This window comes from Ascaphus truei, unplaced genomic scaffold (genome assembly GCF_040206685.1).
Source record: "Ascaphus truei isolate aAscTru1 unplaced genomic scaffold, aAscTru1.hap1 HAP1_SCAFFOLD_855, whole genome shotgun sequence".
In the NCBI taxonomy this organism is placed as follows: Eukaryota; Metazoa; Chordata; class Amphibia; order Anura; family Ascaphidae; genus Ascaphus; species Ascaphus truei.
In genome coordinates this window covers 108,010-135,285 of record NW_027457193.1, presented here as the reverse complement: position 1 = coordinate 135,285, position 27,276 = coordinate 108,010, and the positions used below count along the sequence as shown (strand labels likewise).

The 27,276-nt window shown below is 48.4% G+C and overlaps 1 protein-coding gene across 1 annotated transcript in view; it reads right to left on the bottom strand.

The window, feature by feature from the left end:
• The window catches only part of LOC142486419 (zinc finger protein 92 homolog), a 47,915-nt gene that overhangs the window by 10,978 nt on the left and 9,661 nt on the right, over positions 1 to 27,276 (bottom strand). The window contains exons 3-5 of the mRNA XM_075585007.1: positions 21,202 to 21,265; positions 13,264 to 13,327; positions 5,754 to 5,817 (exon numbers count right to left, since the gene is read on the bottom strand). Of these exons, the coding sequence (XP_075441122.1) occupies positions 5,754 to 5,759 (6 nt within the window). The 5' untranslated portion in view covers positions 5,760 to 5,817; positions 13,264 to 13,327; positions 21,202 to 21,265. The remainder of the gene's footprint in view (positions 1 to 5,753; positions 5,818 to 13,263; positions 13,328 to 21,201; positions 21,266 to 27,276) is intronic.

Below are 27,276 nucleotides of genomic sequence, written 5' to 3'. Positions count from 1 at the left end.
GCAGAGAGACATTCAGAAACTTTGGTTTGTACAGTAGGTGTAAGGTCAGGTGTTGAAAAGTATATTTGTGTGTCGTCAGCATAGAGGTGATAATTAAACCCAAAGATGTTATTAGGTCACCTAGAGAGAATGTGTACAGAGAAAAGAGAAGAGGTCCCAGGACAGAGCCCTGGGGTACCCCCACAGAGAGATCAATAGAGGAAAAGGAGGTGTTAGCAGAAGAGACACTGAAAGTACGATGGGAGAGGTAGGATGAGATCCAGGATAGAGCTTTGTTCCGAATACCAAGAGTATGGAGAATGTGAAGGAGAAGAGGGTGGTCCACGGTGTCAAATGCTGAAGGGAGGTCGAGTAATATGAGCAGAGTGTAATGACCTCTGTCTTTGGCAGCATGGAGGTCGTCAGTTATTTTAGTGAGGGCTGTTTCCGTGGAGTGAGCAGTGCGGAAGCCAGATTGTAGAGGGTCTAGGAGAGAATAGGTGTTGAGAAAATGGAGCAAGCGAGAGAATACACGACGTTCAAGGAGTTTAGAGGCAAAAGGCAGGAGGGAGACAGGTCGATAGTTAGAAAGACAGGTAGGGTCAAGCTTGCTGTTTTTGAATAATAGTATGACTGTTGAATGTTTGAAGGAGGATGGAAAGGTTCCAGAGCAGAGGGAGGAGTTAAAAATGTGTGTGAGCGTAGGGATTATAGTAGGAGCAAGAGGTTTTAGGAGATGGGAGGAAATGGGATCAAGAGGGCAAGTGGTAGAGGGAGAAGAGGCGATCAACAGCGACACATCCTCCTCTGAGACAGTGGAAAAAGAGTCAAGGAAGGAAGGAGGAGAGTTAGGAAGAGGTGTAGGATGGGAGGAAGAGACAGAGGGGATGTTCTGACGTATGGATTCTACCTTTTCCATAAAATAGTCAGCAAAGTCCTGAGCGGAGATGGAGGAAGGAGAGGCAGCTGAGGGTAGTTTGAGTAGAGTATCAAAGACAGAGAACAGTCGGCGTGGGTTAGACTTGTGCATGTTGATTAGTGAATAAAAGTAGGCTTGTTTAGCTTGCGAGAGGGCAGAGTTGAAACAGGATAGCATAAATTTGTAGTGAAGGAAGTCTGCGAGAGTATGAGATTTCCTCCAGAGGCGTTCAGAGGAACGAGTGGAGGAACGCAGCATGCGTGTGTGGGAATTTAGCCAGGGTCTAGGGTTAGAAGGGCGAGGGCGGCAGAGAGAAAGCTGGGCATGTAGATCAAGAAAGGAGGACAAGGCAGAATTGTAGTTCCTGACCAGGTTGTTGGGGTCTGTAGCAGAGCTTAGAGAGAGGAGAGGGAGGAGCATAAAGTGGACTCAAAGTCAGGTAAGTGAATAGAGCGCAGGTTTCTGCAGAACCGGGGGGCAGATGGAGGTGGAGAAGGGGAGAAGCGAGAGAGAGAATGAGGTGATGGTCAGAGAGAGGAAAAGGGGAAATTGAGAAATCGGAGAGAGAGAAGTTTTTAGTGAAAACCAGGTCTAAGTAGTGCCCATTCTTGTGGGTGCTGGCTGCAGTCCACTGTTGAAGGCCAAAAGAAGAGGTTAGAGAAAGAAAGCGGGAAGCCCAAGGGAGAGAGGGGTCATCAGTGTGGCAATTGAAGTCCCCAAGGTGAAGAACAGGGGAGTCTGAGGAGAGAAAGAGAGCCAGGATTCAAAGTGAGAGAGAAAGGCAGAAGGGGGATGAGTAGAGGTAGGTGGGCGATAGATGACCGCCACATGGACAGGGAGAGGAGAGAAGATCTGGACAGTGTGAGCCTCAAAGGAGGGAAAAGCAAGAGATGGAGGAATAAGAAGGGTTTGGTAACGGCAGAGAGAGGAGAGCAGGATCCCCACACCTCCACCCCTGCCATCAGGGCGCGGAGTGTGGGAGAAGGAAAGGCCACCATAGGAGAGGGCAGCTTCCAGAGCAGAGTCAGACTAAGTGAGCCAGGTCTCAGTTATAGCAAAAAGGAGCAGAGAGTGAGAGAGAAAAAAGTAATGTACAGAGAGGAACTTGTTAGAAAGGGAGCGAGCATTCCAAAGGGCACAGGAGAAAGGGAGAGAGGAGGGAGGGTGGCAGGGGATGGGTATGAGGTTGGAGGGATTGACACCAGAAGGAGTAGAGGTTGCAATTGGCAGGCGAGGACGAGCGCATGTAGGAATAAGGTAGGGACCAGGATTGGGAGAGATATCCCCAGAAGCAAGGAGGAGAAGCATGGGTAGAAAGAGAATATGTGAGGATGATATATTGCTGGGGATATAGCTTTGTGGTGTCAGAAGGCACAGGTAAGAAATGAGTTCATGTGAACAGAGAAGTGGTGAAGGAAGGAGAGATGGAGATATATGAATAGAGTTAGAGACATAATGAGGCTGGTAAAAAGAAGTGCATAATTTGAGAAGAAGTGAAGTCACAGCAAATATAAATGGTATAGGCAGCATCACAGCAGTAATGATGCAGTCTGGTATTGATGATATCCTCCTTTCCAGCGTAGTTCAAAAGCAGGAATCAGGACCATTACATCAATTAGTGACTCTGTGAACTTATTTATAGTGTAAATTGTTTAAAATCTCTATAGGAGTCAGACCTAGTGGAGCCTGACCCAGTGGGTGGCAACGAGAAAGCCAAGGACGGAGGTGGCAAACTTGCGCAGGTCCCCTGGCAATTTCATATTTCCCACTGACCCGGCTTTTCAGACTGGCTTGGCTCTGATTGCCTACTGAGAAAGTTCCCACGCGTTGATTGGCTGCCGAGTTTCATGAATGAAACTCAGAATACTATAAGAATCGTCTAAGCCAATGATATTGGAGATTCCCAATACTAAGAGCGCGAGCGGGCTTTTCAATGTTGCTCTTGAGCGAATAGAAGAGCAACCGGCTTCGATTGCAAACCAGGAAAGCCTGCCTGCCAGATTATAAGTCCAGCTTTTTGTGACCAAGTTCTCAAAATTGAACATAGCGGTTAAGGCTGGAATTTGATGCCGATTTAGATTCCAGAGAACTGTGGCAGCTCGCCGTCAAGAAAAGTCCAAGTTCTCAGAAGACAAGGGAGCGGTGGCGTGAGGAACTTCACGACGATTTGGGAACCAGGAGATTTCGGGCTAAGTCTCGGTCAGGGTAAAACTCTTATTTAGAGTTCCCTGCACATAGGAGAGTCTAGTTTTCGATCCCCAGACCCCCAACAAGTGTGTTTTTCGTCTGTATTTTGTGTATCATAGTGTGTAAGCCAATTTGAGCGAATAAATTACAATTTATTTTATTACCTTGTTTTGCTCAATGAAAGATACTGGTAAAAAGGTGTAAACTGCCTGGTCTCCCTTGACAGTTATACACTGACCTATACACCCCAACATCCTGCTGCCTTCTTCACTGCTTTCATATACCTGTCCCTAACCACCCTGACATACTGCTGCTCTGCTCATTGCCATGCTATACCTCTCACTATACACCCCAATCCTACTGCCCTACTCACTACCTTACTGCCCTACTCACTACCCAATACCCTCTTCCTATAAACCCTAACATCCTGCTGTCCTCCAGCTGTTATACCCTCCCTATACACCCCTACATCCTGCTGCCCTCCTTACTGCATTGATATACTTGTTCCAATACACCCAGACAAACTGGTGCTCTGCTCACTGCCATGCTATTCCTCTCACAATACACCCCAATCCTACTTATTGGATACATAAGCTAGATACCATGTCCCCCAAGGGGCACAATGAGGATGTGGATATTTGGGCATTATATTAAAACCTCCAGCCCACGTCCTCATTAGATTTAGTGATAAGGCACTGCTATGTGTTTCCTTCTCCCTGCTGTAGCTTACCTGCTATTTCTAGTTATATATATATATTTTTTTTTATATTGCTTAAGGAATTTATGATGTCTATTTTAATCTTTTAATATACTAATAATGTGTTTCTTTTTATTCCAGCATGGTTTTATGTTCATGTTAGGTTTAGATTATATGCTAGTGTTTTTTTTTTTTTTTATATATATGTGATTGTTCATTTGTTAATAAAGTTGTTGTTTTAAAAGTAAAAATAAATCTTCCCTAATACTTTGACCATAGCTCAGATGATTGGTCTAACTCTATTTGTATGACCAATGAGACATCTCTGAGAGGTATTTAAGACCTCTGGGTAATGGCCAAATTATTCCCTGAATAAGTAGTTAGATCTACGAAACATGTTGGATGTATGAATGCCATAATTTTGCCTATATTCATCCTTTGGATCTGTATCACGATCAGCTTATATTGGCTGCCACCGTGCTAACTGAGCGATTTCTGCGCCGGTAAGAGACTGTAAGGGACTCTCCTTCTTCCTCCCTATTGATTCCTCCATTGCCACGAGAACTGTGACGTCACTCCGCTACACCACGTGACGGAGCGGCATCGTGGCACGCTGTGTAAGCCCCTGCAGCTGCGGAAGTGTTTGCAGAGCAATTCCAACAGCTCTGGACTGCCCTAAGATCATAGCAGCTGGGAAAAGCAGCGAATCTACACAGGAGAGACGGGGGACTGTAGGGGAATTCCCCTGGAGGCAGTATATCGCCGGTTGAGGAGCGGCCCCACTAAGTGTCTGAATCTGCAGTATTACCAGGCTGCTTGAAAGGAATCCCCTTGTGAGCAGCGTCCTGCTGTGTGAGGAGTGCATGAAGGATCCCATGCCCCAGAACCATCATAGAGGCTCCTGCAGAGACAGCTGAGTGCCAGACCGTCCTGTTTTACAGCTACAGAGTGGTAACCAGTGTGATATGCACTAAATGCACATGTTATTTCTATCTGATGTACGCAGATTTATTACCCCTTTAACATTGTAATACATTCTATTACTTCACTATTTGGCGTTGTGCGCTGTTTTCTTTTTGTTTCCATTTCTTAGAGTGTGTGGGGTGCTGAGCCACCCCTAATGTTTATAGCAGCAGACGCCCTTATCAACCACACGGTTATGTTATAATTTAATTATTTAATCACTTATTCACTGTGGTATTGTGGTTTACTTTATTTATATATGGTTTAGTCACTGCACTGTATTCAATTATAAGGAGATAGATAGTAGCGCACAGTTTATTTCTGTTTTACCCCAATCCTACTGCCTTGTTATACCCCCCCTATACACCCCAACATCCTGCTGCTATCCTCACTGCATTTTATACCCCTTCTTATACACCCTACCATCCTGCTGCCCTCCTCACTGCCATGCTATACCCCACCCTATACACCTCTGCATCCTGTTATAGAAGGTATAGCAAGGCAGAGGAGGGTAGCAGGAGGTTGGCGTTTACATGGATTGGTATAACAAAGTAGTGAGGAAGATATCAGGATATTGGGGTGCATCACTGCCATGGTATAACCCTCCGTATACACTCCAACATCCTGCTGATCTCCTGCCATGTTATACTCCTCCCTATACTCCACAACATCCTTCTGCCCTCCTCACAGCCTTCTTAAACCCCTCCCTAAAAACCCGGATGTCCTGCTGCCCTCCTCACTGCCTTAAACCCCCGTAAACACCAAAACCTCCTACTGTCCTCCTTGCTGTCTGATTACTGTATACCCCTCCAATACACCCCAACATCCTGTGGGCCTCCTGCCATGATTTACCTATTCATATACAACCCACCATCCTGCTGTCCTCCAAACTGCCTTGTTATACTCCATCATTTAAACCCCAACATCCCATTTTTAACTTTGTAATAATGCCCAGTTTTCAGGCAATATCATCCCTTTTATAATCACCCTGTGCGATAAATGGTTTACCTGCATCTTGAACTTGAAGTATCTTAAAACAGTTTCAAATCGAACCAGCCTCGAAATCGGACAGCTGGAGAGAAAAGACAATTTGTTTTTTTTCACCAATTTTTTAAATAAAACATATAAAACTGAGAGACTGAGTGACTGAGAGACTGAGAGACTGACTGAGAGACTGAGTGACTGACTGAGAGACTGAGTGACTGACTGAGAGACTGACTGAGAGACTGAGTGACTGACTGAGAGACTGAGTGACTGACAGAGACTGAGTGACTGACTGAGAGACTGAGTGACTGACTGAGAGACTGAGTGACTGACTGAGAGACTGAGTGACTGACTGAGAGACTGAGTGACTGACTGAGAGACTGAGTGACTGACTGAGAGACTGAGTGACTGACTGAGAGACTGAGTGACTGACTGAGTGACTGACTGAGTGACTGACTGAGAGACTGAGTGACTGACTGAGAGACAGAGTGAGAGACAGAGTGAGAGACTGAGTGAGAGACTGAGTGACTGAGTGACTGACTGAGAGACTGAGTGACTGAGTGACTGAGTGACTGAGTGACTGACTGAGAGACTGAGTGACTGAGAGACTGAGTGACTGACTGAGAGACTGAGTGACTGACTGAGAGACTGACTGACTGTGTGACTGAGTGAGAGACTGAGAGACTGACTGAGAGACTGAGTGACTGACTGAGAGACTGAGTGACAGAGACTGACTGAGTGACTGACTGAGTGACTGACTGAGTGAGAGACTGAGTGACTGACTGAGTGACTGACTGACTGTGTGACTGTGTGACTGAGTGACTGACTGAGAGACTGAGAGACTGACTGAGAGACTGAGTGACAGAGACTGACTGAGTGACTGACTGAGTGACTGAAAGACTGAGTGAGAGACTGAATGACTGACTGAGAGACTGAGAGACTGAGAGACTGAGTGACTGACTGAGAGACTGAGAGACTGACTGAGTGACTGACAGAGACTGAGTGACTGACTGAGAGACTGAGTGACTGACTGAGAGACTGAGTGACTGACTGAGAGACTGAGTGACTGACTGAGAGACTGAGTGACTGACTGAGAGACTGAGTGACTGACAGAGACTGAGACTGACTGAGAGACTGAGAGACTGACTGAGAGACTGAGAGACTGACTGAGAGACTGAGAGACTGACTGAGAGACTGAGTGACTGACTGAGAGACTGAATGACTGACTGAGAGACTGAGAGACTGACTGAGAGACTGAGTGACTGACTGAGAGACTGAATGACTGACTGAGAGACTGAGTGACTGAGTGACTGAGAGACTGAGAGACTGAGAGACTGAGAGACTGAGTGACTGAGTGACTGAGAGACTGAGAGACTGAGAGACTGAGTGACTGAGTGACTGAGTGACTGAGTGACTGAGTGACTGAGTGACTGACTGAAAGACTGAGTGAAAGACTGAGTGAAAGACTGACTGACTGAGAGACTGAGTGACTGAGTGACTTACTGAGAGACTGAGTGACTGACTGAGAGACTGAGTGACTGACTGAGAGACTGAATGACTGACTGAGAGACTGAGTGACTGAGTGACTGAGAGACTGAGAGACTGAGAGACTGAGTGACTGAGTGACTGAGAGACTGAGAGACTGAGTGACTGAGTGACTGAGTGACTGAGTGACTGAGTGACTGAGTGACTGACTGAAAGACTGAGTGAAAGACTGAGTGAAAGACTGACTGACTGAGAGACTGAGTGACTGAGTGACTTACTGAGAGACTGAGTGACTGACTGAGAGACTGAGTGACTGACTGAGAGACTGAATGACTGACTGAGAGACTGAGTGACTGAGTGACTGAGAAACTGAGTGACTGAGAGACTGAGTGACTGAGTGACTGAGTGACTGAGTGACTGAGTGACTGAGTGACTGAGTGACTGAGTGACTGACTGAAAGACTGAGTGAAAGACTGAGTGAAAGACTGAGTGAAAGACTGACTGACTGAGAGACTGAGTGACTGAGTGACTGAGTGACTTACTGAGAGACTGAGTGACTGACTGAGAGACTGAGTGACTGACTGAGAGACTGAGTGACTGACTGAGAGACTGAGTGACTGAGTGACAGACAGAGACTGAGTGACTGACTGAGAGACTGAGTGACTGACTGAGAGACTGAGTGACTGACTGAGAGACTGAGTGACTGACTGAGAGACTGAGTGACTGACTGAGAGACTGAGTGACTGACTGAGAGACTGAGTGACTGACTGAGAGACTGAGTGACTGACTGAGAGACTGAGTGACTGACTGAGAGACCGAGTGACTGACTGAGAGACCGAGTGACTGACTGAGAGACCGAGTGACTGATTGAGAGACTGAGTGACTGACTGAGAGACTGAGTGACTGACTGAGAGACTGAGTGACTGACTGAGTGACTGACTGAGTGACTGACTGAGTGACTGACTGAGTGACTGACTGAGTGACTGACTGAGTGACTGACTGAGTGACTGACTGAGTGACTGACTGAGTGACTGACTGAATGACTGAGTGACTGACTGAGTGACTGACTGAAAGACTGAGTGAAAGACTGAGTGAAAGACTGACTCACTGAGAGACTGAGTGACTTACTGAGAGACTGAGTGACTGACTGAGAGACTGAGTGACTGACTGAGAGACTGAGTGACTGACTGAGAGACTGAGTGACTGACTGAGAGACTGAGTGACTGAGAGACTGAGTGACTGACAGAGACTGAGTGACTGACTGAGACTGAGTGACTGACTGAGAGACTGAGTGACTGACTGAGTGACTGACTGAGTGACTGACTGAGTGACTGAGTGACTGACTGAGACTGAGTGACTGACTGAGAGACTGACTGAGTGACTGACTGAGAGACTGAGTGACTGACTGAGAAACTGAGTGACTGACTGAGAGACTGAGTGACTGACTGAGAGACTGAGTGACTGACTGAGAGACTGAGTGACTGACTGAGAGACTGAGTGACAAACTGAGAGACTGACTGAGAGACTGAGTGACAGAGACTGAAAGACTGACTGAGTGACTGACTGAGTGACTGAGAGACTGACTGAGTGACTGACTGAGTGACTGACTGAGTGACTGACTGAGTGACTGACTGAGTGACTGACTGAGTGACTGACTGAGTGACTGAGTGACTGACTGAGTGACTGACTGAGTGACTGACTGAGAGACTGTCTGAGTGACTGACTGAGTGACTGACTGAGTGACTGACTGAGTGACTGACTGAGAGACTGAGTGACTGACTGAGAGACTGAGTGACTGACAGAGACTGAGTGACTGACTGAGAGACTGAGTGACTGACAGAGACTGAGTGACTGACTGAGAGACTGAGTGACTGACAGAGACTGAGTGACTGACAGAGACTGAGTGACTGACAGAGACTGAGTGACTGACAGAGACTGAGTGACTGACAGAGACTGAGTGACTGACAGAGACTGAGTGACTGACTGAGAGACTGAGTGACTGACAGAGACTGAGTGACTGAGAGACTGAGTGACTGACTGAGAGACTGAGTGACTGACTGAGTGACTGAGAGACTGAGTGACTGACTGAGAGACTGAGTGACTGACTGAGTGACTGAGTGACTGAGTGACTGAGTGACTGAGTGACAGACAGAGACTGAGTGACTGACTGAGACTGAGTGACTGACTGAGAGACTGAGTGACTGACTGACTGAGAGACTGAGTGACTGACTGAGAAACTGAGTGACTGACTGAGACTGACTGAGTGACTGAGTGACTGACTGAGACTGAGTGACTGACTGAGAGACTGACTGAGTGACTGACTGAGAGACTGAGTGACTGACTGAGAAACTGAGTGACTGACTGAGAGACTGAGTGACTGACTGAGAGACTGAGTGACTGACTGAGAGACTGAGTGACTGACTGAGAGACTGAGTGACTGACTGAGAGACTGACTGAGAGACTGAGTGACAGAGACTGAAAGACTGACTGAGTGACTGACTGAGTGACTGAGAGACTGACTGAGTGACTGACTGAGTGACTGACTGAGTGACTGACTGAGTGACTGACTGAGTGACTGACTGAGTGACTGACTGAGTGACTGACTGAGTGACTGACTGAGAGACTGACTGAGTGACTGACAGAGACTGAGTGACTGACAGAGACTGAGTGACTGACAGAGACTGAGTGACTGACAGAGACTGAGTGACTGACAGAGACTGAGTGACTGACAGAGACTGAGTGACTGACAGAGACTGAGTGACTGACTGAGAGACTGAGTGACTGACTGAGAGACTGACTGAGAGACTGAGTGACAGAGACTGAAAGACTGACTGAGTGACTGACTGAGTGACTGACTGAGTGACTGACTGAGTGACTGACTGAGTGACTGACTGAGAGACTGAGTGACTGACTGAGAGACTGAGTGACTGACTGAGAGACTGAGTGACTGACTGAGAGACTGAGTGACTGACTGAGAGACTGAGTGACTGACAGAGACTGAGTGACTGACAGAGACTGAGTGACTGACAGAGACTGAGTGACTGACAGAGACTGAGTGACTGACAGAGACTGAGTGACTGACAGAGACTGAGTGACTGACAGAGACTGAGTGACTGACAGAGACTGAGTGACTGACAGAGACTGAGTGACTGACAGAGACTGAGTGACTGACAGAGACTGAGTGACTGACAGAGACTGAGTGACTGACTGAGTGACTGAGAGACTGAGTGACTGACTGAGAGACAGTGACTGACTGAGTGACTGAGAGACTGAGTGACTAACTGAGAGACTGAGAGACTGACTGAGTGACTGACAGAGACTGAGTGACTGACTGAGAGACTGAGTGACTGACTGAGAGACTGAGTGACTGACTGAGAGACTGAGTGACTGACTGACTGACTGACTGAGTGACTGACTGAGAGACTGACTGAGTGACTGAGTGACTGACAGAGACTGAGTGACTGACAGAGACTGAGTGACTGACAGAGACTGAGTGACTGACTGAGTGACTGACAGAGACTGAGTGACTGACAGAGTGACTGAGTGACTGACTGAGAGACTGAGTGACTGAGTGAGTGACTGACTGAGAGACTGAGTGACTGACTGAGAGACTGAGTGACTGACTGAGTGACTAACTGAGTGACTGACTGAGTGACTGACTGAGAGACTGACTGAGAGACTGACTGAGTGACTGACAGAGACTGAGTGACTGACAGAGACTGAGTGACTGACAGAGACTGAGTGACTGACAGAGACTGAGTGACTGACAGAGACTGAGTGACTGACAGAGACTGAGTGACTGACTGAGTGACTGACAGAGACTGAGTGACTGACAGAGTGACTGAGTGACTGACTGAGTGACTGAGTGAGTGACTGACTGAGAGACTGAGTGACTGACTGAGAGACTGACTGAGTGACTGACTGAGAGACTGACTGAGTGACTGACTGAGAGACTGACTGAGTGACTGACTGAGAGACTGAGTGACTGAGAGACTGACTGAGAGACTGAGTGACTGACTGAGAGACTGAGTGACTGACTGAGAGACTGACTGAGAGACTGAGTGACTGACTGAGAGACTGAGTGACTGACTGAGTGACTGACTGAGAGACTGAGTGACTGAGTGACTGAGAGACTGACTGAGTGACTGACTGAGAGACTGACTGAGAGACTGAGTGACTGACTGAGAGACTGAGTGACTGACTGAGAGACTGACTGAGAGACTGAGTGACTGACTGAGAGACTGAGTGACTGACTGAGAGACTGAGTGACTGACTGAGAGACTGACTGAGAGACTGAGTGACTGACTGAGAGACTGAGTGACTGACTGAGAGACTGAGTGACTGACTGAGAGACTGACTGAGAGACTGAGTGACTGACAGAGACTGAGTGACTGACAGAGACTGAGTGACTGACAGAGACTGAGTGACTGACAGAGACTGAGTGACTGACAGAGACTGAGTGACTGACAGAGACTGAGTGACTGACAGAGACTGAGTGACTGACAGAGACTGAGTGACTGACAGAGACTGAGTGACTGACAGACTGAGTGACTGACAGACTGAGTGACTGAGTGACTGACTGAGAGACTGAGTGACAGAGACTGAGTAACTGACTGAGAGACTGAGTGACTGACTGAGAGACTGACTGAGAGACTGACTGAGAGACTGAGTTACTGACAGAGACTGAGAGACTGAGAGACTGAGTGACTGAGAGACTGAGTGACTGACAGAGACTGAGTGACTGACAGAGACTGAGTGACTGACAGAGACTGAGTGACTGACAGAGACTGAGTGACTGACAGAGACTGAGTGACTGACAGAGACTGAGTGACTGACTGAGTGACTGACTGAGAGACAGTGACTGACTGAGTGACTGAGAGACTGAGTGACTGACTGAGAGACTGAGAGACTGACTGAGTGACTGACAGAGACTGAGTGACTGACTGAGAGACTGAGTGACTGACAGAGACTGAGTGACTGACTGAGAGACTGAGTGACTGACAGAGACTGAGTGACTGACAGAGACTGAGTGACTGACAGAGACTGAGTGACTGACAGAGACTGAGTGACTGACAGAGACTGAGTGACTGACAGAGACTGAGTGACTGACAGAGACTGAGTGACTGACAGAGACTGAGTGACTGACAGAGACTGAGTGACTGACAGAGACTGAGTGACTGACTGAGAGACTGAGTGACAGAGACTGAGTGACTGACTGAGAGACTGAGTTACTGACAGAGACTGAGTTACTGACAGAGACTGAGTTACTGACAGAGACTGAGTTACTGACAGAGACTGAGTGACTGAGAGACTGAGAGACTGAGTGACTGACAGAGACTGAGTGACTGACAGAGACTGAGTGACTGACAGAGACTGAGAGACTGAGAGACTGAGTGACTGAGTGACTGACTGAGAGACTGACTGACTGAGAGACTGAGAGACTGAGTGACTGACTGAGAGACTGAGTGACTGACTGAGAGACTGAGTGACTGAGAGACTGAGAGACTGAGTGACTGACTGAGAGACTGACTGAGTGACTGAGTGACTGAGTGACTGACTGACTGACTGAGAGACTGACTGAGCATGAGTGACTGACAGAGACTGAGTGACTGACAGAGACTGAGTGACTGACAGAGACTGAGTGACTGACTGACTGACTGAGAGACTGAGTGACTGACTGAGAGACTGACTGAGAGACTGACTGAGAGACTGAGTGACTGACTGAGTGACTGACTGAGTGACTGAGTGACTGACTGAGTGACTGACTGACTGACTGACTGACTGACTGAGTGACAGAGAGACTGAGTGACTGACCTCCTACTGTCCTCCTTGCTGCCTGATTATACCCCTCCATAACACCCCAACATCCTGTGGGCCTCCTGCCATGATTTACCTATTCATATACAACCCACCATCCTGCTGTCCTCCAAACTGCCTTGTTATACTCCATCATTTAAACCCCAACATCCCATTTTTAACTTTGTAATAATGCCCAGTTTTCAGGCAATATCATCCCTTTTATAATCACCCTGTGCGATAAATGGTTTACCTGCATCTTGAACTTGAAGTATCTTAAAACAGTTTCAAATCGAACCAGCCTCGAAATCGGACAGCTGGAGAGAAAAGACAATTTGTTTTTTTTTACCAATTTTTTAAATAAAACATATAAAACTGAGAGACTGAGTGACTGAGAGACTGAGAGACTGACTGAGAGACTGAGTGACTGACTGAGAGACTGAGTGACTGACTGAGAGACTGACTGAGAGACTGAGTGACTGACTGAGAGACTGAGTGACTGACTGAGAGACTGAGTGACTGACTGAGAGACTGAGTGACTGACTGAGAGACTGAGTGACTGACTGAGTGACTGACTGAGAGACTGAGTGACTGACTGAGAGACTGAGTGACTGACTGAGAGACTGAGTGAGAGACTGAGTGAGAGACTGAGTGAGAGACTGAGTGACTGAGTGACTGACTGAGAGACTGAGTGACTGACTGAGAGACTGAGTGACTGACTGAGAGACTGACTGAGAGACTGAGTGACTGACTGAGAGACTGAGTGACTGACTGAGAGACTGAGTGACTGACTGAGAGACTGAGTGACTGACTGAGAGACTGAGTGACTGACTGAGAGACTGAGTGACTGACTGAGAGACTGAGTGACTGACTGAGAGACTGAGTGACTGACTGAGAGACTGACTGAGTGACTGAGTGACTGACTGAGAGACTGAGTGACTGACTGAGAGACTGAGTGAGAGACTGAGTGAGAGACTGAGTGAGAGACTGAGTGACTGAGTGACTGAGTGACTGACTGAGAGACTGAGTGACTGACTGAGAGACTGAGTGACTGACTGAGAGACTGAGTGACTGAGTGACTGAGAGACTGAGTGACTGACTGAGAGACTGAGTGACTGACTGAGAGACTGAGTGACTGACTGAGAGACTGAGTGACTGACTGAGAGACTGAGTGACTGACTGAGTGACTGACTGACTGACTGAGTGACTGACTGAGTGACTGACTGACTGACTGAGTGACTGACTGAGTGACTGACTGAGTGACTGACTGAGAGACTAACTGAGAGACTAACTGAGAGACTGAGTGACTGACTGAGTGACTGACTGAGAGACTGAATGACTGACTGAGAGACTGAGTGACTGACTGAGAGACTGAGTGACTGACTGAGAGACTGACTGAGAGACTGACTGTGTGACTGAGTGACTGACTGAGAGACTGAGAGACTGACTGAGAGACTGAGTGACAGAGACTGACTGAGTGACTGACTGAGTGACTGAAAGACTGAGTGAGAGACTGAGTGACTGACTGAGAGACTGACAGACTGAGTGACTGACTGAGAGACTGACTGAGTGACTGACAGAGACTGAGTGACTGACTGAGAGACTGAGTGACTGACTGAGAGACTGAGTGACTGACTGAGAGACTGAGTGACTGACTGAGAGACTGAGTGACTGACTGAGAGACTGAGTGACTGACTGAGAGACTGAGTGACTGACTGAGAGACTGAGTGACAGAGTGACTGAGAGACTGACTGACTGAGTGACTGACTGAGTGACTGACTGAGTGACTGACTGAGTGACTGACTGAGTGACTGACTGAGTGACTGACTGAGTGACTGACTGAGAGACTAACTGAGAGACTGAGTGACTGACTGAGTGACTGAGTGAGAGACTAACTGAGAGACTGAGTGACTGACTGAGAGACTGAATGACTGACTGAGAGACTGAGTGACTGACTGAGAGACTGAGTGACTGACTGAGTGACTGACTGAGTGACTGACTGACTGACTGACTGACTGACTGACTGAGTGACTGACTGACTGTGTGACTGAGTGACTGACTGAGAGACTGAGAGACTGACTGAGAGACTGAGTGACAGAGACTGACTGAGTGACTGACTGAGTGACTGAAAGACTGAGTGAGAGACTGAGTGACTGACTGAGAGACTGAGACTGAGTGACTGACTGAGAGACTGAGTGACTGACTGAGAGACTGAGTGACTGACTGAGAGACTGAGTGACTGACTGAGAGACTGAGTGACTGACTGAGAGACTGAGTGACTGACTGAGAGACTGAGTGACAGAGTGACTGAGAGACTGAGTGACTGAGTGACTGAGTGACTGAGTGACTGAGTGACTGAGTGACTGAGTGACTGAGTGACTGAGTGACTGAGTGACTGAGAGACTGAGAGACTGAGAGACTGAGAGACTGACTGAGAGACTGAGTGACTGACTGAGAGACTGAGTGACTGACTGAGAGACTGAGTGACTGACTAAGTGACTGACTGACTGACTGAGTGACTGACTGACTGACTGAGTGACTGACTGAGAGACTGAGTGACTGACTGAGTGACTGACTGACTGACTGAGTGACTGACTGACTGTGTGACTGAGTGACTGACTGAGAGACTGAGAGACTGACTGAGAGACTGAGAGACTGAGAGACTGAGAGACTGAGAGACTGAGAGACTGAGTGACTGACTGAGAGACTGAGAGACTGAGTGACTGACTGAGAGACTGAGTGACTGACTGAGAGACTGAGTGACTGACTGAGTGACTGACTGAGAGACTGAGTGACTGACTGAGAGACTGAGTGACTGACTGAGAGACTGAGTGAGAGACTGAGTGAGAGACTGAGTGAGAGACTGAGTGACTGAGTGACTGACTGAGAGACTGAGTGACTGACTGAGAGACTGAGTGACTGAGTGACTGAGTGACTGACTGAGAGACTGAGTGACTGAGAGACTGAGTGACTGACTGAGAGACTGAGTGACTGACTGAGAGACTGAGTGACTGACTGAGAGACTGAGTGACTGACTGAGTGACTGACTGACTGACTGAGTGACTGACTGACTGACTGAGTGACTGACTGAGAGACTGACTGAGAGACTGAGTGACTGACTGAGTGACTGACTGACTGACTGAGTGACTGACTGACTGTGTGACTGAGTGACTGACTGAGAGACTGAGAGACTGACTGAGAGACTGAGTGACAGAGACTGACTGAGTGACTGACTGAGTGACTGAAAGACTGAGTGACTGACAGAGAGACTGAGTGACTGACTGAGAGACTGAGTGACTGACTGAGAGACTGAGTGACTGACTGAGAGACTGAGTGACTGACTGAGAGACTGAGTGACTGACTGAGAGACTGAGTGACTGACTGAGAGACTGAGTGACTGACTGAGAGACTGACTGAGTGACTGAGTGACTGACTGAGAGACTGAGAGACTGAGTGAGAGACTGAGTGAGAGACTGAGTGAGAGACTGAGTGAGAGACTGAGTGAGAGACTGAGTGACTGAGTGACTGAGTGACTGACTGAGAGACTGAGTGACTGACTGAGAGACTGAGTGACTGAGTGACTGACTGAGAGACTGAGTGACTGAGAGACTGAGTGACTGACTGAGAGACTGAGTGACTGACTGAGAGACTGAGTGACTGACTGAGAGACTGAGTGACTGACTGAGAGACTGAGTGACTGACTGAGTGACTGACTGACTGACTGAGTGACTGACTGAGTGACTGACTGACTGACTGAGTGACTGACTGAGTGACTGACTGAGTGACTGACTGAGAGACTAACTGAGAGACTAACTGAGAGACTGAGTGACTGACTGAGTGACTGACTGAGAGACTGAATGACTGACTGAGAGACTGAGTGACTGACTGAGAGACTGAGTGACTGACTGACTGTGTGACTGAGTGACTGACTGAGAGACTGAGAGACTGACTGAGAGACTGAGTGACAGAGACTGACTGAGTGACTGACTGAGTGACTGAAAGACTGAGTGAGAGACTGAGTGACTGACTGAGAGACTGACAGACTGAGTGACTGACTGAGAGACTGACTGAGTGACTGACAGAGACTGAGTGACTGACTGAGAGACTGAGTGACTGACTGAGAGACTGAGTGACTGACTGAGAGACTGAGTGACTGACTGAGAGACTGAGTGACTGACTGAGAGACTGAGTGACTGACTGAGAGACTGAGTGACTGACTGAGAGACTGAGTGACTGAGAGACTGACTGACTGAGTGACTGACTGAGTGACTGACTGAGTGACTGACTGAGTGACTGACTGAGTGACTGACTGAGAGACTAACTGAGAGACTAACTGAGAGACTGAGTGACTGACTGAGTGACTGAGTGAGAGACTAACTGAGAGACTGAGTGACTGACTGAGAGACTGAATGACTGACTGAGAGACTGAGTGACTGACTGAGAGACTGAGTGACTGACTGAGTGACTGACTGAGTGACTGACTGACTGACTGACTGACTGAGTGACTGACTGACTGTGTGACTGAGTGACTGACTGAGAGACTGAGAGACTGACTGAGAGACTGAGTGACAGAGACTGACTGAGTGACTGACTGAGTGACTGAAAGACTGAGTGAGAGACTGAGTGACTGACTGAGAGACTGACAGACTGAGTGACTGACTGAGAGACTGAGTGACTGACTGAGAGACTGAGTGACTGACTGAGAGACTGAGTGACTGACTGAGAGACTGAGTGACTGACTGAGAGACTGAGTGACTGACTGAGAGACTGAGTGACAGAGTGACTGAGAGACTGAGTGACTGAGTGACTGAGTGACTGAGTGACTGAGTGACTGAGTGACTGAGTGACTGAGTGACTGAGTGACTGAGTGACTGAGAGACTGAGAGACTGAGAGACTGAGAGACTGACTGAGAGACTGAGTGACTGACTGAGAGACTGAGTGACTGACTGAGAGACTGAGTGACTGACTAAGTGACTGACTGACTGACTGAGTGACTGACTGACTGACTGAGTGACTGACTGACTGTGTGACTGAGTGACTGACTGAGAGACTGAGAGACTGACTGAGAGACTGAGAGACTGAGAGACTGAGAGACTGAGAGACTGAGTGACTGACTGAGAGACTGAGAGACTGAGTGACTGACTGAGAGACTGAGTGACTGACTGAGAGACTGAGTGACTGACTGAGAGACTGAGTGACTGACTGAGTGACTGACTGAGAGACTGAGTGACTGAGTGACTGACTGAGAGACTGAGTGAGAGACTGAGTGAGAGACTGAGTGAGAGACTGAGTGACTGAGTGACTGACTGAGAGACTGAGTGACTGACTGAGAGACTGAGTGACTGAGTGACTGAGTGACTGACTGAGAGACTGAGTGACTGAGAGACTGAGTGACTGACTGAGAGACTGAGTGACTGACTGAGAGACTGAGTGACTGACTGAGAGACTGAGTGACTGACTGAGTGACTGACTGACTGACTGAGTGACTGACTGACTGACTGAGTGACTGACTGAGAGACTGACTGAGAGACTGAGTGACTGACTGAGTGACTGACTGAGTGACTGACTGACTGACTGAGTGACTGACTGACTGAGTGACTGACTGACTGTGTGACTGAGTGACTGACTGAGAGACTGAGAGACTGACTGAGAGACTGAGTGACAGAGACTGACTGAGTGACTGACTGAGTGACTGAAAGACTGAGTGAGAGACTGAGTGACTGACTGAGAGACTGACAGACTGAGTGACTGACTGAGAGACTGACAGACTGAGTGACTGACTGAGAGACTGACTGAGTGACTGACAGAGACTGAGTGACTGACTGAGAGACTGAGTGACTGACTGAGACTGAGTGACTGACAGAGACTGAGTGACTGACAGAGACTGAGTGACTGACAGAGACTGAGTGACTGACAGACTGAGTGACTGAGTGACTGACTGAGAGACTGAGTGACAGAGACTGAGTAACTGACTGAGAGACTGAGTGACTGACTGAGAGACTGACTGAGAGACTGAGTTACTGACAGAGACTGAGAGACTGAGAGACTGAGTGACTGAGAGACTGAGAGACTGAGAGACTGAGTGACTGAGAGACTGAGTGACTGACAGAGACTGAGTGACTGACAGAGACTGAGTGACTGACAGAGACTGAGTGACTGACTGAGTGACTGACTGAGAGACAGTGACTGACTGAGTGACTGAGAGACTGAGTGACTGACTGAGAGACTGAGAGACTGACTGAGTGACTGACAGAGACTGAGTGACTGACTGAGTGACTGACTGAGAGACTGACTGAGAGACTGAGTGACTGACAGAGACTGAGTGACTGACAGAGACTGAGTGACTGACAGAGACTGAGTGACTGACAGAGACTGAGTGACTGACAGAGACTGAGTGACTGACAGAGACTGAGTGACTGACAGAGACTGAGTGACTGACAGAGACTGAGTGACTGACAGAGACTGAGTGACTGACAGAGACTGAGTGACTGACAGAGACTGAGTGACTGACAGAGACTGAGTGACTGACAGACTGAGTGACTGAGTGACTGACTGAGAGACTGAGTGACAGAGACTGAGTGACTGACTGAGAGACTGAGTGACAGAGACTGAGTAACTGACTGAGAGACTGAGTGACTGACTGAGAGACTGACTGAGAGACTGAGAGACTGAGAGACTGAGTGACTGAGAGACTGAGTGACTGACAGAGACTGAGTGACTGACAGAGACTGAGTGACTGACAGAGACTGAGTGACTGACAGAGACTGAGTGACTGACAGAGACTGAGTGACTGACAGAGACTGAGTGACTGACTGAGTGACTGACTGAGAGACAGTGACTGACTGAGTGACTGAGAGACTGACAGACTGAGTGACTGACTGAGAGACTGACTGAGTGACTGACAGAGACTGAGTGACTGACTGAGAGACTGAGTGACTGACTGAGAGACTGAGTGACTGACTGAGACTGAGTGACTGACAGAGACTGAGTGACTGACAGAGACTGAGTGACTGACAGAGACTGAGTGACTGACAGACTGAGTGACTGACTGAGAGACTGAGTGACAGAGACTGAGTGACTGACTGAGAGACTGAGTGACTGACAGAGACTGAGTGACTGACAGAGACTGAGTGACTGACAGAGACTGAGTGACTGACAGAGACTGAGTGACTGACAGAGACTGAGTGACTGACAGAGACTGAGTGACTGACAGAGACTGAGTGACTGACAGAGACTGAGTGACTGACAGAGACTGAGTGACTGACAGAGACTGAGTGACTGACAGAGACTGAGTGACTGACAGAGACTGAGTGACTGACAGAGACTGAGTGACTGACTGAGAGACTGAGTGACAGAGACTGAGTGACTGACTGAGAGACTGAGTTACTGACAGAGACTGAGTTACTGACAGAGACTGAGTTACTGACAGAGACTGAGTGACTGAGAGACTGAGAGACTGAGTGACTGACAGAGACTGAGTGACTGACAGAGACTGAGTGACTGACAGAGACTGAGAGACTGAGAGACTGAGTGACTGAGTGACTGACTGAGAGACTGACTGACTGAGAGACTGAGAGACTGAGAGACTGACTGAGAGACTGAGTGACTGACTGAGAGACTGAGTGACTGAGAGACTGAGAGACTGAGTGACTGACTGAGAGACTGACTGAGTGACTGAGTGACTGAGTGACTGACTGACTGACTGAGAGACTGACTGAGCATGAGTGACTGACAGAGACTGAGTGACTGACAGAGACTGAGTGACTGACAGAGACTGAGTGACTGACTGACTGACTGAGAGACTGAGTGACTGACTGAGAGACTGACTGAGAGACTGACTGAGAGACTGAGTGACTGACTGAGTGACTGACTGAGTGACTGAGTGACTGACTGAGTGACTGACTGACTGACTGACTGACTGACTGACTGAGTGACAGAGAGACTGAGTGACTGACCTCCTACTGTCCTCCTTGCTGCCTGATTATACCCCTCCATAACACCCCAACATCCTGTGGGCCTCCTGCCATGATTTACCTATTCATATACAACCCACCATCCTGCTGTCCTCCAAACTGCCTTGTTATACTCCATCATTTAAACCCCAACATCCCATTTTTAACTTTGTAATAATGCCCAGTTTTCAGGCAATATCATCCCTTTTATAATCACCCTGTGCGATAAATGGTTTACCTGCATCTTGAACTTGAAGTATCTTAAAACAGTTTCAAATCGAACCAGCCTCGAAATCGGACAGCTGGAGAGAAAAGACAATTTGTTTTTTTTTACCAATTTTTTAAATAAAACATATAAAACTGAGAGACTGAGTGACTGAGAGACTGAGAGACTGACTGAGAGACTGAGTGACTGACTGAGAGACTGAGTGACTGACTGAGAGACTGAGTGACTGACTGAGAGACTGAGTGACTGACTGAGAGACTGAGTGACTGACTGAGAGACTGAGTGACTGACTGAGAGACTGAGTGACTGACTGAGTGACTGACTGAGAGACTGAGTGACTGACTGAGAGACTGAGTGACTGACTGAGAGACTGAGTGAGAGACTGAGTGAGAGACTGAGTGAGAGACTGAGTGAGAGACTGAGTGACTGAGTGACTGACTGAGAGACTGAGTGACTGACTGAGAGACTGAGTGACTGACTGAGAGACTGACTGAGAGACTGAGTGACTGACTGAGAGACTGCGTGACTGACTGAGAGACTGAGTGACTGACTGAGAGACTGAGTGACTGACTGAGAGACTGAGTGACTGACTGAGAGACTGAGTGACTGACTGAGAGACTGACTGAGTGACTGAGTGACTGACTGAGAGACTGAGTGAGTGACTGACTGAGAGACTGAGTGAGAGACTGAGTGAGAGACTGAGTGAGAGACTGAGTGAGAGACTGAGTGACTGAGTGACTGACTGAGAGACTGAGTGACTGACTGAGAGACTGAGTGACTGAGTGACTGACTGAGAGACTGAGTGACTGAGAGACTGAGTGACTGACTGAGAGACTGAGTGACTGACTGAGAGACTGAGTGACTGACTGAGAGACTGAGTGACTGACTGAGAGACTGAGTGACTGACTGAGTGACTGAGTGACTGACTGAGTGACTGACTGAGTGACTGACTGAGTGACTGACTGAGAGACTAACTGAGAGACTAACTGAGAGACTGAGTGACTGACTGAGTGACTGACTGAGAGACTGAATGACTGACTGAGAGACTGAGTGACTGACTGAGAGACTGAGTGACTGACTGACTGTGTGACTGAGTGACTGACTGAGAGACTGAGAGACTGACTGAGAGACTGAGTGACAGAGACTGACTGAGTGACTGACTGAGTGACTGAAAGACTGAGTGACTGACTGAGAGACTGACAGACTGAGTGACTGACTGAGAGACTGACTGAGTGACTGACAGAGACTGAGTGACTGACTGAGAGACTGACTGAGAGACTGAGTGACTGACTGAGAGACTGAGTGACTGACTGAGAGACTGAGTGACTGACTGAGAGACTGAGTGACTGACTGAGAGACTGAGTGACTGACTGAGAGACTGAGTGACTGACTGAGAGACTGAGTGACAGAGTGACTGAGAGACTGACTGAGTGACTGAAAGACTGAGTGAGAGACTGAGTGACTGACTGAGTGACTGAAAGACTGAGTGAGAGACTGAGTGACTGACTGAGTGACTGAAAGACTGAGTGAGAGACTGAGTGACTGACTGAGTGACTGAAAGACTGAGTGAGAGACTGAGTGACTGACTGAGTGACTGAAAGACTGAGTGAGAGACTGAGTGACTGACTGAGAGACTGACTGAGTGACTGACTGAGAGACTGACTGAGTGACTGACTGAGAGACTGACTGAGTGACTGACTGAGAGACTGAGTGACTGACTGAGAGACTGAGTGACTGACTGAGTGACTGAGTGACTGACTGAGAGACTGACAGACTGAGTGACTGACTGAGAGACTGACTGAGTGACTGACTGAGAGACTGACTGAGAGACTGACAGACTGAGTGACTGACTGAGAGACTGACTGAGTGACTGACTGAGAGACTGACTGAGTGACTGACTGAGAGACTGACTGAGTGACTGACTGAGAGACTGAGTGACTGACTGAGAGACTGAGTGACTGACTGAGTGACTGAGTGACTGACTGAGAGACTGACAGACTGAGTGACTGACTGAGAGACTGACTGAGTGACTGACTGAGAGACTGACTGAGAGACTGACAGACTGAGTGACTGACTGAGAGACTGACTGAGTGACTGACTGAGAGACTGACTGAGTGACTGACTGAGAGACTGACTGAGAGACTGACTGAGAGACTGAGTGACTGACTGAGAGACTGAGTGACTGACTGAGTGACTGAGTGACTGACTGAGAGACTGACAGACTGAGTGACTGACTGAGAGACTGACTGAGTGACTGACTGAGAGACTGAGTGACTGACTGAGAGACTGAGTGACTGACTGAGTGACTGAGTGACTGACTGAGAGACTGACAGACTGAGTGACTGACTGAGAGACTGAGAGACTGAGTGACTGACTGAGTGACTGAGTGACTGACTGAGAGACTGACAGACTGAGTGACTGACTGAGAGACTGACTGAGTGACTGACTGAGAGACTGAGTGACTGACTGAGAGACTGAGTGACTGACTGAGAGACTGAGTGACTGACTGAGTGACTGAGTGACTGACTGAGAGACTGACAGACTGAGTGACTGACTGAGAGACTGAGAGACTGAGTGACTGACTGAGTGACTGAGTGACTGACTGAGAGACTGACAGACTGAGTGACTGACTGAGAGACTGACAGACTGAGTGACTGACTGAGAGACTGACTGAGTGACTGACTGAGAGACTGAGTGACTGACTGAGAGACTGAGTGACTGACTGAGAGACTGACTGAGTGACTGACTGAGAGACTGAGTGACTGACTGAGAGACTGAGTGACTGACAGAGTGACAGAGTGACAGAGTGACAGAGTGACAGAGTGACAGAGTGACAGAGTGACAGAGTGACAGAGTGACAGAGTGACAGAGTGACAGAGTGACAGAGTGACAGAGTGACAGAGTGACAGAGTGACAGAGTGACAGAGTGACAGAGTGACAGAGTGACAGAGTGACAGAGTGACTGAGTGACTGAGTGACTGACTGACTGACTGACTGACTGACTGACTGACTGACTGAGAGACTGAGAGACTGAGAGACTGAGAGACTGAGAGACTGAGAGACTGAGTGACTGACTGAGAGACTGAGTGAGAGACTGAGTGAGAGACTGAGTGAGAGACTGAGAGACTGAGAGACTGAGTGACTGACTGAGAGACTGAGAGACTGAGAGACTGAGTGACTGACTGAGAGACTGAGTGACTGAGAGACTGAGTGACTGATTGAGAGACTGACTGAGTGACTGAGTGACTGACTGACTGAGAGACTGAGTGACTGACTGAGAGACTGACTGAAAGACTGAGTGACTGAGAGACTGAGTGACTGACTGAGAGACTGAGTGACTGACTGAGAGACTGAGTGAGAAACTGAGTGACTGAGTGACTGACTGAGAGACTGAGTGACTGACTGAGAGACTGAGTGACTGAGTGACTGACTGAGAGACTGAGTGACTGAGAGACTGAGTGACTGACTGAGAGACTGAGTGACTGACTGAGAGACTGAGTGACTGACTGAGAGACTGAGTGACTGACTGAGTGACTGACTGAGTGACTGACTGAGAGACTGAGTGACTGACTGAGTGACTGACTGACTGACTGAGTGACTGACTGACTGTGTGACTGAGTGACTGACTGAGAGACTGAGAGACTGACTGAGAGACTGAGTGACAGAGACTGACTGAGTGACTGACTGAGTGACTGAAAGACTGAGTGAGAGACTGAGTGACTGACTGAGAGACTGACAGACTGAGTGACTGAAAGACTGAGTGAGAGACTGAGTGACTGACTGAGTGGCTGACAGAGACTGAGTGACTGACTGAGAGACTGAGTGACTGACTGAGAGACTGAGTGACTGACTGAGAGACTGAGTGACTGACTGAGAGACTGAGTGACTGACTGAGAGACTGAGTGACTGACTGAGAGACTGAGTGACTGACTGAGAGACTGAGTGACTGACTGAGAGACTGAGTGACTGACTGAGAGACTGAGTGACTGAGTGACTGACTGAGAGACTGACAGACTGAGTGACTGACTGAGAGACTGACTGAGTGACTGACTGAGAGACTGACTGAGTGACTGACTGAGAGACTGAGTGACTGACTGAGAGACTGAGTGACTGACTGAGTGACTGAGTGACTGACTGAGAGACTGACAGACTGAGTGACTGACTGAGAGACTGACTGAGTGACTGACTGAGAGACTGACTGAGAGACTGACAGACTGAGTGACTGACTGAGAGACTGACTGAGTGACTGACTGAGAGACTGACTGAGTGACTGACTGAGAGACTGACTGAGTGACTGACTGAGAGACTGAGTGACTGACTGAGAGACTGAGTGACTGACTGAGTGACTGAGTGACTGACTGAGAGACTGACAGACTGAGTGACTGACTGAGAGACTGACTGAGTGACTGACTGAGAGACTGACTGAGAGACTGACAGACTGAGTGACTGACTGAGAGACTGACTGAGTGACTGAGAGACTGAGTGACTGACTGAGAGACTGAGTGACTGACTGAGAGACTGAGTGACTGACTGAGAGACTGAGTGACTGACTAAGTGACTGACTGACTGACTGAGTGACTGACTGACTGACTGAGTGACTGACTGAGAGACTGAGTGACTGACTGAGTGACTGACTGACTGACTGAGTGACTGACTGACTGTGTGACTGAGTGACTGACTGAGAGACTGAGAGACTGACTGAGAGACTGAGAGACTGAGAGACTGAGAGACTGAGAGACTGAGTGACTGACTGAGAGACTGAGAGACTGAGTGACTGACTGAGAGACTGAGTGACTGACTGAGAGACTGAGTGACTGACTGAGAGACTGAGTGACTGACTGAGTGACTGACTGAGAGACTGAGTGACTGACTGAGAGACTGAGTGACTGACTGAGAGACTGAGTGAGAGACTGAGTGAGAGACTGAGTGAGAGACTGAGTGACTGAGTGACTGACTGAGAGACTGAGTGACTGACTGAGAGACTGAGTGACTGAGTGACTGAGTGACTGACTGAGAGACTGAGTGACTGAGAGACTGAGTGACTGACTGAGAGACTGAGTGACTGACTGAGAGACTGAGTGACTGACTGAGAGACTGAGTGACTGACTGAGTGACTGACTGACTGACTGAGTGACTGACTGACTGACTGAGTGACTGACTGAGAGACTGACTGAGAGACTGAGTGACTGACTGAGTGACTGACTGACTGACTGAGTGACTGACTGACTGACTGAGTGACTGACTGACTGTGTGACTGAGTGACTGACTGAGAGACTGAGAGACTGACTGAGAGACTGAGTGACAGAGACTGACTGAGTGACTGACTGAGTGACTGAAAGACTGAGTGAGAGACTGAGTGACTGACTGAGAGACTGACAGACTGAGTGACTGACTGAGAGACTGACAGACTGAGTGACTGACTGAGAGACTGACTGAGTGACTGACAGAGACTGAGTGACTGACTGAGAGACTGAGTGACTGACTGAGACTGAGTGACTGACAGAGACTGAGTGACTGACAGAGACTGAGTGACTGACAGAGACTGAGTGACTGACAGAGACTGAGTGACTGACAGACTGAGTGACTGAGTGACTGACTGAGAGACTGAGTGACAGAGACTGAGTAACTGACTGAGAGACTGAGTGACTGACTGAGAGACTGACTGAGAGACTGAGTTACTGACAGAGACTGAGAGACTGAGAGACTGAGTGACTGAGAGACTGAGAGACTGAGAGACTGAGTGACTGAGAGACTGAGAGACTGAGTGACTGACAGAGACTGAGTGACTGACAGAGACTGAGTGACTGACAGAGACTGAGTGACTGACTGAGTGACTGACTGAGAGACAGTGACTGACTGAGTGACTGAGAGACTGAGTGACTGACTGAGAGACTGAGAGACTGACTGAGTGACTGACAGAGACTGAGTGACTGACTGAGTGACTGACTGAGAGACTGACTGAGAGACTGAGTGACTGACAGAGACTGAGTGACTGACAGAGACTGAGTGACTGACAGAGACTGAGTGACTGACAGAGACTGAGTGACTGACAGAGACTGAGTGACTGACAGAGACTGAGTGACTGAC